Source organism: Sinocyclocheilus rhinocerous, unplaced genomic scaffold (assembly GCF_001515625.1).
Source record: "Sinocyclocheilus rhinocerous isolate Xijiao unplaced genomic scaffold, SAMN03320098_v1.1 scaffold153, whole genome shotgun sequence".
Classification (NCBI taxonomy): Eukaryota; Metazoa; Chordata; class Actinopteri; order Cypriniformes; family Cyprinidae; genus Sinocyclocheilus; species Sinocyclocheilus rhinocerous.
The window spans coordinates 414,163-430,153 of record NW_015660878.1 but is presented as its reverse complement, the minus strand read 5'-3'; the positions used below and the strand labels follow the sequence as shown (position 1 = coordinate 430,153).

General features: G+C 38.8%; 1 protein-coding gene across 6 annotated transcripts in view; it reads left to right on the top strand.

Moving 5' to 3' along the window:
• The window catches only part of LOC107725686 (rho guanine nucleotide exchange factor 39-like), a 95,367-nt gene that overhangs the window by 77,273 nt on the left and 2,103 nt on the right, over positions 1 to 15,991 (top strand). For 5 of the 6 annotated variants that reach the window (XM_016535055.1, XM_016535054.1, XM_016535057.1 and 2 more), the window contains 5 exons: positions 2,575 to 2,645; positions 5,494 to 5,622; positions 7,877 to 8,106; positions 12,117 to 12,205; positions 15,333 to 15,459. In XM_016535055.1, coding sequence (XP_016390541.1) covers positions 2,575 to 2,645; positions 5,494 to 5,622; positions 7,877 to 8,106; positions 12,117 to 12,205; positions 15,333 to 15,459 — 646 coding nt within the window. The remainder of the gene's footprint in view (positions 1 to 2,574; positions 2,646 to 5,493; positions 5,623 to 7,876; positions 8,107 to 12,116; positions 12,206 to 15,332; positions 15,460 to 15,991) is intronic. The other variant, XM_016535058.1, reaches the window with a different exon arrangement.

Below are 15,991 nucleotides of genomic sequence, written 5' to 3'. Positions count from 1 at the left end.
CAGTCTTAAGTCGCTGGGGTATATTTGTAGCAATAGCCAAAAATTCGTTGTATGGGTCAAAATTATCGATTTTTCTTTTATGTGAAAAATCATTAGGATATTATGTAAAGATCTTGTTCCATGAAGATATTTTGTAAATTTTCTACCGTAAATATATCAAAACTTAATTTTATTTTTGATTAGTAATATGCATTGCTAAGAACTTCATTTGGACAACTTTAAAGGTGATTTTCTCAATATTTTGAATTTTTTTGCACCCTCAGATTCCAGAATTTCAAATAGTTGTGTCTCAGTCACATATTTTCCTATCCTAACAAACCATACATCAATGGAAAGCGTGTTTATGCATATCGATGATGTATAAATCTCAATTTAAAAAAATTGACCCTTATGACTGGTTTTGTGGTCCAGGGTCACATATAGGAAAGTCTAGAGATGATGTATGATGTAGGATGGATTCATATCTGGTGTTATGCGCTCATATGCACAACCCTCTCTGCCAGAGTTCGACTTGTAATGTCCTCATACATGAAACGGTCTCATTTCCTCCCAAGTGATTGCTGGGAGCGTTTCACTGCCCTGGCACCCATATGTCTGCTTTAACCGATGCGTTCGGGTCCTGACCTGATAGAAGAAGCAGGGAGAATGAAGAGCGAGACACTCACAGACAGAAATCAATGGCAGTTGTCAATGAAGTCCAAGGTCATCGTGCCCCCTTGAACCAATAGATTAAGGGAGCACTCATTTGGCAGAAGTACTTTTAGGTGGTGACAGAGCATTTGACATCTCCTCCTCAGCAGTGATGGACTGTGCATTATCTCTTTTCCATGGCTTTTCGGGTTTCATGTTACTTTTAGCCAGGTAATAAAAAAAAAAAGTCATACAGAAATTTGAAAATGTTAATATCATTAATTTGTCAGTTAAAAGCATATATATATATATATATATATATATATATACAGTATATATATATAATATATATATATATTCTAAATTATTATTATTTTCAGCTTATCTATCAAAATTTTAATATCGGTGAATCCCTGCTAAGTATTGGATAATGTACAGTCAGTCAGCAGCCCTTTTTTTTCATTTTTAAATAATTTGACTTCTATTTCAACAAACTACATACAAACTCATAAATTCTTTTTTTTTATCAGACATGAGTTTATCAGACTTTCCTTGCAATGGATTTTGTTAAATATTAGATCTTTAAATCTTTAATATATTTCATAAGAACAAGGATCTAAAATTTAATCAGATGAGGACATTTAACGCTTGCATACGGCACAATTATCATAAATAATAATTGAATAAATGAGCATGCACATGCTGGGATTTTTCAGTTTCAGCTTTTAATATGAGAAGCTTTGCAGGATATCCCACAAGCCCTGCTGTGAATAAATACACATCCTGTACTCTAACTGACTGTTTTGCCTGAAACTGTTTATCAAATCACCTCTAAACTCCTGAGAGGGAGGGAGGGCCGAAAAGGAGGAGTCAGACGTTTCCTTCTCTCTCTCTCTCTCTCTCTCTCTCTCTCTCTCTCTCTCTTTGGCCTTGTAGTCTCAACCCTCTTAAAATCTCTCGTCAGAAGTGGAGTTTAAAAGATGTGCTCCTCCACCCCCCCTCTGTGGTTGTCATGGGTGATGGGTGACATGGGCGTCTTGGCGGCTGCCACCACTGTTTACATAACCTAATGAATGCATATGATATTTAGTTTCATGGTTTTTGCCGTAATGCATATTTGATTGCTACATTAATTGCCTGCATACACCTGTGTAATGCTAATGCACTCCCTCCAAAACTTTTCAAGTTCCACTGCAATCAAAGTACAGAAAACTGTAGAGAATCGTATTCCCAATTGTGACGATACCACAGAGTCGAACTTTTTCTGAGAGCCTTCTCATTTGAAAGAGGCCTTTGATGTCTGTAGTCGCTGGAGCTCTGCTTAAGTGAACTGTAATCTCTGGCATTAAGACTCGCTCTATCTTTATCGCCATCCCTGAAACATGAAATGAATTACCACCAAATTTTCTCCTCTCTCAATTTGGCCCTCACCTTGCAATAGGGGTCATTTCCTTAATTGGGCCCTTGATTTACCCAGCCATTTATAACCTTTTTGTGTCTTCAGGGGAGAATAGCACAATAATCAATATTTAATTTTTTTCTGAACAGAGGTGAATGTAAAGTTTGACCCCGTGCACTTGTTTTTGTGGCCCGGACAGAAGGAAGTACATTCTAATTTTTCTGTCTGTATTTTTACATCCTCCTCCAAATCCTCATCTTTATCGTGCCACTAAAATAGCACAAAATCTGTTCCGGAGAAAGCAGAAATGCGGCACATTAGTGTAATTTTGTAGGCTGAATGGCTCTTTATTCCTTCTCAAAAAGAAAAGCTTTTTTTTCTTAAACGCATCTTAATGTGAGTAAAGTCGTCTTACGTTGACAGCGCTTGTCCGACCTGCTTACCCTGACATGCCGAGATCGGTTTTCTCTTGCGCTTTAAGGGTGTATTTATAGAAACGTTGCATTAAGCCTGTGCCATGTTTTGTTTATTTGTTGCTTTTTTAGGTACAAGCATTTCTTGAGGGACTTGACAGAGAACACCAGTCCAGACAACCCGGAGTTTCAGCAGCTTTCAAGTAAGAGGCACCGCCGTCTCGCAATTCGACAAACACTCTCTTATCCTGTTAGCGCTCTGTGACAAAAATGTTGATGGGTTTAGCCTGTCTAGATGTTGTTGTTTTTTTTTATCTGTTTATTGTCAGGATCTGTATCAAGCTGCGGAATCACATTCACCCAAAGTCACACTTGTTATGCTTGTCAAATTTGCTTTCCACTCTAGTTTGTCACTTACAGAGCAACCTAAAAAGAGATCACTCAACGTGTTTGTGATGATGAGGTGCTTTGCGGAGATAAGCATTGCGGAGGATACCATGGCCTGTTGAAGAAGGTGCAAATGCTGAAATCGTTTCATACGGTGCCAAAACAAACCCGCGTCTTAAAGGGAAAAAAGTTTTTAAGCTGGCAGCCGAAAAGACAGCCTCCCTTGTCTTTGTTAGGGTGACAAAGAACAACTCTGGGCCCCTGTTGTAGCGCTCACGTGTTGTTATTGTCACCGGGTGGCTTTGCTCGCCGAGGATGAAAGTACGGCAAAGCTTAACGTGAGTCTAAATTCTCGATGTGGATTTCGACATAATTAATAGGGACCAGATCAGAGGATATCAACCATGCAAAATATAAATAAATAAAATCTCCGGCATCAACAGAAGCCCCGATAATGACTCATTTCTATCGTCAAATAAACGGCAAATCTGACTTAAGAGCCAGTGTACACAAGGAATTATTTATGTGTATCAATTAAAATCTCATTGGTTGCTTGCTGCTTTTGCTTACAAATTAAAACAGCCCCTGATTCTAAGATGAAGGTACATATCCAGATTTGCCCCTCCATTGCCTCTTCCTCTTCTCATTAGAGCTGCTTTTTAAGCTCACTAGCTTTTTTGGGAAGGGAGAGAAAAAGAAAAAGTTTCCTCAATCGGCCTAGGCATATTGTAAAGGGAATTATTTAAAAACAACCCCAGACAAATTATATTGTATCTGATTAAGCAAACTAGCAGTGAAACTCACAAGAGGCTTTGTTGTTGTTTTCCAGTTTTCTTTTTGTGTGTTGATTTCACCCCTCCCCCATTTATTGCTCTTTTTATTTTTCTCATCACACATGCAGCGAAACGCCACTGTTTTAATTATCATAATTGCAGCGTTCGTCAATCGCGTACGTTTTGGAGCACTAACTTCTGCATTTCCCTACAGCCAAGTATCTCCTCAACTCATTCGCGAAGACTGCCAAAGGTTAATTAAAAAAAATTAACACTCGAGAGAACTCCTCGGACCGAGATCTGTTTAAACATACTGAATGTCTAAAATAAAAAGACAGAGAGAAAGTGTTCGTAGAATGTGGAATGAGATGGTATTAATAATGCATCAGCCGTAGCTCTGTTGAAACACAATTATAGAGAGGGTTTTCTTAAAAAGGAAGGACTGAGAGAGGCCCAGTCATCTCTAAACAGTCACTTTGTTTGGTTTTGCTTGTAATTGTTCTAAAGATAAGCAACTCAATTAGGCTGTGATTATTTTACTATGAGGCAAACGCCCCGAGCACTGTGTTCATTGTCTGAATGGTTAGAGTCAATAAGACCAAAGCTGGGTATAAAATTAGTATCCATCTGCTTGTTTGTGTTTCTTTTTTCTTCTTAATGAGTTGATGATGTCTACATTAGTTAATGAATTCCAGGCACGGTAATTGGCAAAATGTTTTCTCTAAAATTTTAGTTGCAAACTAAAAAAGTACGATCTGAAACTCTGAAAACGAGTGCACTTTACATTATTTAGATCACGTTTTGACGCTTTTATGTTGCACAGCTTGCTTCCAATAAACCAATGAACCACAGAAATCTGTTTTGTACAGAAACCGTGTTTATCAGACAGGCAGACAGAAATACAAAAGTTTCAGATTAAGTATGTAGGCCTTGTGCTTTTGATGGCTATAGCACAACATCCTATGGCAAGGTCTTCACCCAATCAGTGGTGTTTGGATGTGTTAATGCACCCTCATTTTTCTCCAGGGGGTTGATGGTGAAATCAAACATTGTGTGGAGGCCAAAAACAAACTGTTATTATCATATGCAATAATGCAGTGTGCATAATGCATGAACGCCTATGGGTGTGCACTTATTAGTGTGTCATGCTGTTGTATTATTACTCGTTTGACGCTCGTAATAAGTTCAGAATTGCATAAATAGGTCACACTCTTGTTCATATTACTGTATTGAACTATGTGTACTTTTTTGTGGAACCATCAAATTATACAGTTATGGTAATGATTTAACACTCTACAAAGAAGTGCATATATTGTTATTATTTACAATAAATCATAGATTTGCATTAGATTAATGCCATTAGTACACCCAAAAAATTATGCATTTGAACATGTTCATTACTGAATGTATCTGTGAACAAACACTAGAAGTAATGCCAAACACACAAGACTGAAGTTTGTCACTTTTTTTTGTCAAAAAAAAAGGTTTGAAAAATGGTTTGAAATCTGGTTTCAGGTGTCCCGACTAGCCTGAGAACTGCAATAAGTGACAGCCAATTAATTAGCACCAAAAGAGCTAAAAAGGAGAGTGATGCATTGTGAAGTGGAAGTTTTTATTTTTTCGAATAGCGCTTCCTCCAAGCACATAACAGTGTGGATCTCATAATTGATGCACCTAATCTGCAATTAGTCAAGTGAAGTGTTTACCAACATGACAGAAAACTTAATAAACTGTGTCTTTAAATGTACACAGTGTGACATGCTTCAGTCTTTCATTGTGTGCTTGGCATAAGGAGTAATTTTAGTGTTGTTTAGTTTGTTGTGCTCTCAGAGTTTGGTTGTGTCCATTCTGTCCCTTCCACCGTTTCATGTCATGTGCCCTTTTGGTGCAGAGGCAGTGAAAGCCGTCTCAGAGGTCACCCAGCGGATCCAGGACAACGCTCGCAGCCATGAGAACCACCTGCAGCTGCGCAGAGTCCAGAAACAGCTGAAGGGCCGAAAGACCAGAATCCTGACTCCAGGTTAGAGACTGTGATCTTCCATTCTTTTTATCTCCCAGAGCTCCGTGGAGAGCCAGAGAGTTAAGCGGATGAAGGAGGTCAGGTGGAAGAGTGTGGAAAAGTAGTCTTGTTTAAAAGAGACCCAGCTGTTTGCCCATAATCAATAGAGGCGATAGCGGGCGGTTTTGTTTTCGCCAGCCACAATCGCAGTCTCCGACGCGAGAATTAACTGAATTTATCGACAAGTTCTCACCGCTAATTGGTAATGGAAGGGAAGTGTGCCTTATGTCAGTTCTTTCCATCTTTCTTCTCTTGTGCTACTTGTGGAGTGGAGGTCCTTTCTTCCTTCTTATTTATCCCAAGGGAGAATGCCCATGTGTGAAACAAAAGAGAAGGAGATGGAGAAGGAAGGGGGAGAGAGAGAGAGGGCCTTGTCGTGAATGCCTTGGCCTGCCAATCTCCCCCAGGACCAATTAGCGCCTCTCCTCATCTTGTGGGCCGGCAGATAAAAAGGAAGCTGGGAGAAAGGGAGCTAGAGAGAGTGTGTGTGTGCACAAAGGTGGTTGGGAGGCTGGCGATGAATACCCAACGAGCACTGGGCTCATTTCACATAGCGCCGGATGTAGGAAGAGTGTAAAAAAAAAAACTCTCATCCTGTTTTTCCAGGACTCTAGAATTCTACCGAGATCCTTTCTCTTGTCCAATAAGGCTTCTTTTCTTCCACTTGCACTTTTTCTGACTTCAGAAGGCCGAACCGAACCAGGCCATCCCAGCTTATCTCACCCAACCCCTCTGTTTCCTCAGATGTGCCCTAACGAAAGTGATGCTTGGCAGATGAGAGGCTTCGGAGCCCCTGAACAATATTAAGTGGTCGGCTTGGAGATAAGGGCAGTGTAATTCTCAGACGCAAAGCTTGAATCAATGGGACATTGATACGGCAGACAGACTGTCTGTTTCCTTGGAGTCCTCGGCAGGACGTTGCTGCCACCACAGCTTTCCAAGGGCCAAGCTGAAACTCTCTGGCCTACAGAGCGTAATACAAAGACGAAGAGAGAAAGATGAGACCGTTCCATGCCCTTTGGATGACATACATTACTCCTACTTGCGGCAATGAATCCAGCATTGTGTAATTGTAAAGCTTGCATTGCCTGCATAGTAGAATATGTTGCGACCTTAAAGTCACAATTGTTCGTACAATCGAGTAACCTGAATCAGAACAAAACTTTAAAAAGAGGGCTCCTGGGCTTTGAATACTGTAGATGAACACCTGAATCCCCTTTTAACTGACATGAAAGGGTAGCCTATCCAACAAAGCCTTCTCAAAATTAACAATGATCTGACTTGCCATTCCATCACTTTCAAATAGAGAAATGCTTTTATGTGTCTCTGGGTCTTTGGCTTGGTCACATCAGGAGGACCCCGGCCGCTTTGTAGTGCAACATTTAGCACCCTGCAAACCACTAGGTCCTTTGTAGCTGGGCAGAGGTGCTCTTTGACAGGGAAAGTTGAAAGCGTTCAACATGAAGAGGGGGATCTCCAAGTTCCTGCTCTTTGAACTGAGCCGATGAAGCCTTCCTTTGGATATGTCAGTCCAAACCAGTGACGGGTATTTGAGGCATACAGATTCACATTAAACAGAACCGGGGGTTCTTTACCGATATACCTGTGGACAACTTAATGTTTTTGGCTCTGGGTGTCTTGTTATTGAGTTTGTACACTTGTTAGCATTGTGGATGTGCAACCGAAATCGTCAGGCATGACTATCCTGCATGATCCAAATAGAACTTGACCATGTAAATGCATGTTACCAATTTAAAGAAGCCAAAGAAACCATTAAATCCAATCTGCACATGTCGCCCTGGAGTATCACAGAATGTGTCTTCGTTGTTGCCTCGTATTAAACCTGTGGCATTTTTAAAAAGCGGTTTGACCCCTACTTGACCCCTCTGCTAATCATAGAGTGCTTGTCTGTCGCTCAGAGCATCCATTTTGAGCTCCACGCTCTTGCTATCGCCAGAGCTGCAATCACAAGGTTCACTGGGGCAATTAAGGAATCAGTAGCAGGAATGAAATTTCATCTTATCTATCCAAATGTCAGCATCTAATTTAGTTTCCATCATGCAACTGCCAATCACTGAGAAGGGAGATTGGTTGTCTCTTTTCCGTCTCAAGTCATGTAAACCTTCTGCTTTTTATTCTCTGCTTGAAATTGACTTTTTAGGTAGACAATAGGTAAGTCCTTCATCCATTTCCCTGTTATCTCTTCTCGTTGTAGGGAGGTGGTACATTCGGGAAGGCTGGCTAAAGACAGTGCCCTCTAAAGGCACGGAGGCAAAACCCAAGATGTTTTACCTGTTCTCTGACATCCTGCTCCAGGCCAAACCATGCAGTCCCATACATCCTTTCAATGGGGATAAGTTTGCCTGCCAGCGAATCTACCCATTAAAGGAGTGCACAGTGGATAAAGTCTTCGGCCACACCAAAAGCCAGGGAGGCCTTATTAGTGTAAGTTAAAACAGCTATATTTACAATTCAGGTGGATTTATTCTTGTTCATAATTCAGTTCACTTATTTTGGTATGATTCATTTTTATTTTCATGGATGTTCATAAATTTGAAGTGTGTTGTTCCTGACCCACTCACTCCACTAAAAGTCACGCTGCGCGAGTCAATGGCGTGTTGATGTTCACACTTTTCTTAGAAATCAGATTATTATAGGCATGCTTATGATTGTCGCATTTTGAGGGATAATTGTCAAAAATATGTTTTATTAAAAGTACTAACATTTCATCTCCATTAAATGTGTCCACGCCAGAGGTAGACTGGGGATTTGGGTGAACTTAAAATGATTGAATGCACAGTACATTATTGGATATTATTGTAGAAATTATAATTGATTTTTAGATTCTGTAATCGATGCATTAAATTTTCATTGGTGGATCAATGCATTCTTATAGCCCCATGTATTTTTTTTGGGCAATCTGTGGAGTATAACACATTTTATCCATTAAAATTCCTCATAGGCACTCTTCAAATCCATCAAATATATTTGAACCATATGTCCCTCCCCACACTTATTGTTCTCAGAATGACTTGATCTGCAAGTTAGCAAAAATGATCAATTTATCATTCTCCTTCTTGCGCTAATTACTCGAGTTCCTCATAAGGCTTCAAGTTTTAATGTCTCCACATGGCTTGATCTCATTCCAGGTCTCTGTGCTGCCGCTGTGTGACAAATTATGTCTAAACGATCTCCACACTCTCATGAAACATTCAGACGAATGTATCGTACACCACAAAGGCATTTATTCCATGTGGTTTAGTTGGTTATAAAATAGCATAAATCTAACTAATATACAATTATTACATATACATACTGAGATTCATACTCATTAACTACATAAATACAACCTAAAGATGTAGTATATATTACTTTACAAGTTGTTGAGCATTTCGTAAGATTTAAGGGAGCTAGTGGTCTCGGAACTACTAGACTATCATGTCGCAGGTATGCTTTTTTTGGCACATGGAATAGACCTAAAAAGGCCACCTGCTCTAAAGAAGTGTGGGAAGGCGCTCGCATCACTCCATCAGATTAGATCACAGATCCATCTCTTCCGCTCGGCCGCTGAATGCATCTTCCTGAAACCCTGTCAGTGCTCCGCACTCCTCTCCTCTCCTCCACCTGGGCCGTGGCCGAGGCTGCATATTATCTAATGGCTAGAAATGGCATTTCATTAGCCTGTTATCCCACAGAGGCCTCAAATGCATACTCAATAGCATTAGGTGTAATTTCTCATAAGGACACATTATTGATCCCGGTTCCACCCGCCTCCCACCTGGACCGAAGGGGAAAGAGGCTGTCAGCACTCTCTGGCCCCTCCCCAGCCGGGCCGTGAAGAATTAAAGCAAAATTAAATTTGACAGCTGGAAATGCCATGGCAATCTATATGCAAAGTTTGAAAGTAGTAGTAGTAGAGGAAAATGCGCTATGAAAATAGATTCCATTTGTCTAGATGAGAGAGTGTTTGTATACGGATAATTTCTTCCCTCCTTTTCTCTTTCTCTCGCATTTCCCATCTTCGCATCCCCCTCCCTTTTCGTCTCTCCATCTTCCTCTCACGGCTCCCCGTCTTTCTTCCTCCACCTCCTTGAATATTATTCTGCATCCATGACGATTCCCTTTGATGTATAAATAATCAAGTGAAATTATGTGCGTCGAAGAGTGCTCCGCCGTTCGTATTATACAAAGTAATTTCTACCTAAGAGGGTCAGATTTCCTGACAAATCCCTAATTACCGCATCGCAATAGAAGTGGAATCTATTTGTGCATAAATCAGGCCACCCGTCCCCCCATGCGGCGGACCCCTAATATCGCGCTCCGCTTTGCCTCGCTCGCTGAACTCGGTAATTAGATAATACTTTTGATGATGGTACATTTGAAATCTTAATCTATTTAATACCTAATGAGAAACAAGCGCACCAACCCCCCCGCCTCCTTAAAATATAACCGGAGCGTCATTGCTTTTTACCAGGTGTCCATTAAAGACCCGGCTCCACTCATCATTACGATTCCGTCCCCAGTCGTAATAAAGATTAGGCCTGATTATTGATATGCTGTCTGTAACTGCTGCCGTTTCCTCCACTCCGGCGGCCTCAGGTAAATGTGAAAGGTCATTTAATATTTTCAAGGCCCCAATTATAATCCACTCTAATGGGTCCCCATTGTAATTATTCTGAGGATAAAGCCTCTGCCTTTGTTTGGGGTTGGATGGTTCCCATTGTCTTGTTTGACATGTGTAATCTAGCAGTAAAGTCTCCTCAGTGCGGATGAGTGATGGTAATTGCTGTTGACTCAAGGATGAGCCATCTGACGGGAGGCGGAGAACGTGGGCCGAGCTCAGAAAACTTGTCCTCCAAGTGCAGATCATTGCCAAATTAGCAGCTGAGAGCATCAACTGGCACATCTGTGCGCCTTTGGGCTCGAGTGGAGAACGTGTTGCTTCCTCTGCAGCTCCTTCGTGGTTCTCATTTTCATGACCTGTTTTGCATCAGATTGAAAATCAAATCATTAAACGCATTAAATTATCTACTAATGTTATTGACGATGTTCTTTAATGTTTTGTGAGGTGGATTAAGTTGTCTCACCTTCAATGCTAAAATGTTAAAATTCATCTTAAGGCCAGTTAAGCCTTTAAAATGCCTAATTGTGGCCGTTCGTCCTGTACATCTATAGGCTATATGCCTGAAAAACTGAAGCCAGTACTGTGAATCATAAGATCACAAATGTTTGAGATTTTGAGACCATGGTCCATGTAAACACTGGAGGCAATGCAAACAAACTAGTTCATGGATGCCCTCTAGTGATCCAAAGGAATTATGTGCACAACAACATATGTTGGTTTTTTGAAAGATGTTTTTACCATTTTCGAGAGACGTTTCAGTAAAAGGCAATATCATTTCATTATACCTTAAATATATGTGAGTGTACATGGTTTAATAATTTTTTTTTTACACACACACATATATATATATACATACAGTGTATGTATGTATGTATGTATGTATAGACATATTGATGTCTTGGCTTTCCATGCCTTTTTGCACCTCCCTTTCTTCATGCGTTCAATACTTTTTCCCTGTGTCATTCCATTTTATTACACATAGCTTAATTTCTGAATTTATTTGTTTTGTTTTCTTTGTATGTATGGATTACTTGGGTTGTTACCGACATCTGGTGAAAATTTCATGTCAACAGCACCTTTAGAAATATATTTACTGAGAAAAATGGTGACGGGTATATATATATATACAGTATATGGTATTTTAAAACTTTTGTTCTGCATATTGTGCCCCACAACAAACTTGAGTTTATCAAAAGTTATTTTTAATTCTGTAATTAAAAGCATGGTCATCATAGAAGAGATGTATTGCATTTTAATGCATTTCTGGATAAATGATTATATGATATGAGCATCTTTCATTGATCCTTATGCCTAAGAGACAAATGTTTGATCTGATGGGAAATGCGAGAAAAAGAGAAAAGGAGGGAAGAAATTATCCGTATACAAACACTCTCTCATCTAGACAAATGGTACCACCAAAATCACCACTTTTCAGTGTCCTTCACCAGTTTCTATCATATATAAACTCTCATTTTGTCAGGACCACTATCGTCAAAGATGATTGACAATTAGCATACAGTTTGGATTGGCGGTATGGTTCTGTTCTGGGCAAGAACTCCCTGCGCATCCATGCAGCCTAGCATGGATGAGAGCAGCTGACTGACAGAGGAGGAGTTGGGGATGGAGTAGGGTAATTAGCTATTGAGCAATGCGAAAACTGCTGATAATACTGAGGGACCTTATATATGAATGCTTAGATAGGTGTCGTATTCCCATAGGTAGATGGGGATCAGCTGAGAGTCAGCTGATGCGAGCTTGACTAACGTGACCTGCCAGAACTAACGCTACGTTAGATATCTCTTCCTCTAACTGAATATTTTCTCTCTTCTAGTTGACCTTTGCCAGGGCCAAACTGCTTCTAATGTCCGATGATCAGGGGGACATTAATGATTGGTACCGTAGCCTCTGCTTGGCTATTGGGTGAGTCTATCTGTCCACACGGGGATACTCAAAAATCAGCTCCTAAAATCTAAACTTTTTAGGTTACCAGCCCTAAAATGTCACTCCACCCAGGTTTTGAAGTTAAAACATCAACACAGCTCATAATCATCAGCCTTTTATGCTGTAGCCAGTGTTAGCATAACATCAGTGCCATTTACTCTCTCACAGGATCTGAGGGCAGGGCGATGGTTGACATGGGGTGAGCTCGTCACAGGGGACAGTCCCAACTCTCAAGGCTAGGCTAATTAGTTTAGCACTATCTGAGTGATTGGGAGGGACAGACTGTCACCTTGTGCCATCTTCATGGGCGGGTGGGGGGAATTTTGTAATTAACATTCTGATGATTGTGTATTTTTGTGTAAGTCCTACCCTTTAATTATTATTTTAATATTAAAACTTTTTTTTTTTTAAACAGACAGTTTACACTCATTTGTATTTTTTTTTAAATGCATGTATATTCTTTTTGTTTTCTTTGAATTCAGCTTTCTATATTATCAAGACAGCTGTATTACCTTGACATTTTTTACTGTTTGCCACCTTTAAAAAAAAATCTAAATTATTTTTAATTCCGATAATTACATAGAAGAGGTGTATTCAAGTCATTGCATTAATAATGTGAATTGTTTGTTAAAATATGTCATGCATTAACCGTTATGCCTAAGAGACAGATGTATGTTCCGTATACATTTTGTCCTCGTTTTATTAATTTTTTTTCCTTGAGGTCCAGAAACCTAATTTAGGGTTTCCATAATTCTTAGGCTATTTTGCATCTTCTCTCTGACCCGTATAATTAAACAGGTAATTTTTCATTACTTTGCTGCACTCATTTATTACTTGCCCGCAGGTCCAATATAATTTTTAAGCATCCAATCCTTCAACAGGTTTAATAGAACGGGTTCACAAAACAATCTGCACTGGCATACGGCGCATAAAATGTTAAGATTGGACTGAAAAAATCAGGGACCATCTTAAATATAAATATAAACTCCTGGGTATGCAGAGCGGTAGGTGCTACACAAGGCCTCGGACAGTCATTAACAGTTTAGTTTCAATAAATGCTCTTTTTGAGTTCTGAAAGTTTAAACCGTATGTTTAAATGGTGTTTGTTGACTCAACTGTTTAATTGAATGTTTAATCGAGTTTTATGGTATTGCAAAAGATCAAGCAAATGTATCATTATTTGCTCCCTTTAAATTGTGGGATCCATTACTCTTGTGTCCTTTTTTAATTACCTTCATATTTGACACAAGCCATGTCACCGATCCGTGTCACATGACTTATAATTGCCTTTCTGATTCTATTCGTTCCCCTCCATGATTATCTGTAATGCAAATGTAATCGTTTCCTTTCATGAAACACTATCAGATTCCCGTTATCGATACAGTATTATGTTATTGCTATTGCTTGTGGTTGGGAAATATAATCCATGAGCTTATTTTCAGTTGTTGCATACCAGTAATCTTAATGCCACTGATTATTGACTTGAAGCAAGACCACAAACATATCGAGGCCCTTAAGGCCGTCTGAAACTTAAGAGCACATCATTCCCTCCAATTTCCTTTGCCATATGCCTAGAAATCATCATCACTAAATCAGTGATTCAAATAAGTTATATATAATATATTTTCCATCTGAGTGGTTTTAATTGTAATATTTGTGATGTTTCTTTTTCCTCACTTGAGGAATATTGTAATACAAGATGAATATGGTTTAGGTTTCACCCACATATATGCAGATACACACCAATACTAGTTGTTGGCCAGGGGACTCAATCAGTTTGCAATCGATGGTTTCGATGACATGAGGTGAAGGCGGCTGGAGCCATATGACAAAACTGAGCGTCTCTCATCGAGGCAGATCCGCTCAACTCTATAGTCAGATAGACGTCTCCTATACAAACCAAATACTTCCCTTTCATGTCACCAGAAAAAAACACACAAATATCCTGTGCTATAGACACAGTGTCTCCTGTGTTGGATCAAAAAAGACGAAGGAAATGATCAATGTGTTTTAAAAAACTATAATTCAGAAAATTTTTGAGTTACTGTATATTCACCTAGTTTTGATTTAGTTACTCTTTCCCGGATTCAAACACTTTTGTCTCTTTCTTTCTTTCTCTCTTTCTCTCTTTCTTTCTTTCTTTCTCTTTTTCTCTCTTTCTTTCTCTCTCTCTTTCTTTCTCTCTTTCTCTCTTTCTTTCTTTCTCTCTTTCTTTCTCTCTTTCTTTCTTAATATTAAAAGAAAGACTTACTAATAATGATAATATGAAAACGGTGTGTTGTTGTTTTTATTCCTTTTTTATCTATTTTTTTCTTTTTTTAAAAACTTTTAGAATTTTCATTCATCTACTGATTGATATTGAATCATAAAAAGATTATGTACTGTTGGTCCACAAGTCAAAGACCATAGTGAAAAAAATAATATGCGTTATTATTATTATTTTACATTTTTAAAAATTATATTTCTCATACTTTTTTGTTTCTATTTCACACATTTGTATGCCACTTTCTTAACCCTACAATTCATATGTGTGTCTAAATTAAATGTTAAATGAAAATATTTTAATTTTAATTTAATTTTTTATAACAAGTAGTGTTATTTCGTCCTGTAATTTCAGCCCCACATACTGTATACATTTTAAGGGGGGAAATTAAGCTGCATTATATTTATTTATTTTTATTATATTATTTTTCATTTTAAAAAATATTTTTGGCTAAACTGTGTACCTCTATGCAGCAAAGCTGCACACAGCCATACCAAAAAATTGCTAAAAATGCAAATAACATGTTCAAATTCAGTTGTCTCCATCAGTTTGTGAAAAGTAGTTAATACTTTTTTGGATTTCAAAACTGCAGTCGTGAGCTGGAACATTTTTTTTATACAAGGTACAAGTATAACACGTCTCAGTGTAACACGAGCTGGAGCTTGAAGAGGTGGTCTGAGTTTGTCATCTGTATTAAAATGTCAAGATTAGCATCAGGTATGACATGAAAGAGGAGCTAATGATGTAGTTTCATACTCCAGCTTCTTGATTCCGGTTTAAATGACTGATCTTAATGTCTTGCCTGGTTTGGTTGATGACGGATGGTCTCGTTTTCCATCCCAGGCAGCTGAAGTCAAAGAATACAGTGGTGCACAGGAGAGACGAGCTGCGCAGGAAGCCAATCAGATCGGAACCAGACAGTCAGAACACTCCAGAACTGCAGCAAACACGTGGAATAAAAAGAACCATGGTCGGTTGTTGTTTCATGTTTAATTACAATTAATGTTAAAAAATTATTAACAACTAATATTATTAGTTAATTAGATTATGCATAGGGTGTTTTAAAGGCTGACGCTTTTCTTTTTTTTACCAAATTAGTAATATGTATTTCTCTAATATGCATGTAATTTAACCCCTTATGTGCCACCGGCCCACAGGTGGGCCCAATGGCGCTCTTTTTTTATTTTGTCTTTTTTCTCTATCACATATTTTAGTAATCATAAATTATATATCGTTTGAAAGCTTAAAACCTCAGAATTTATCCTGTGAAAACATTTTTAAATCAGACATTGCTTTACCATGGAAATGGTACTTTAAAATCTTTTAGCGGTCTCCTCCCCTTAGTGGGTGGAGTCAAGTGTCATAATATTACAAAATGTATTACGGTCTTTTAGAATCAAAAGTTATAATCTTGGCAAAATACATATATTTGGAAAGGTCTGAGTCTCAAGATTCCATATTTGGTGGTTATTTTTTGATAGAAGTAATATTGACAGAGAAAT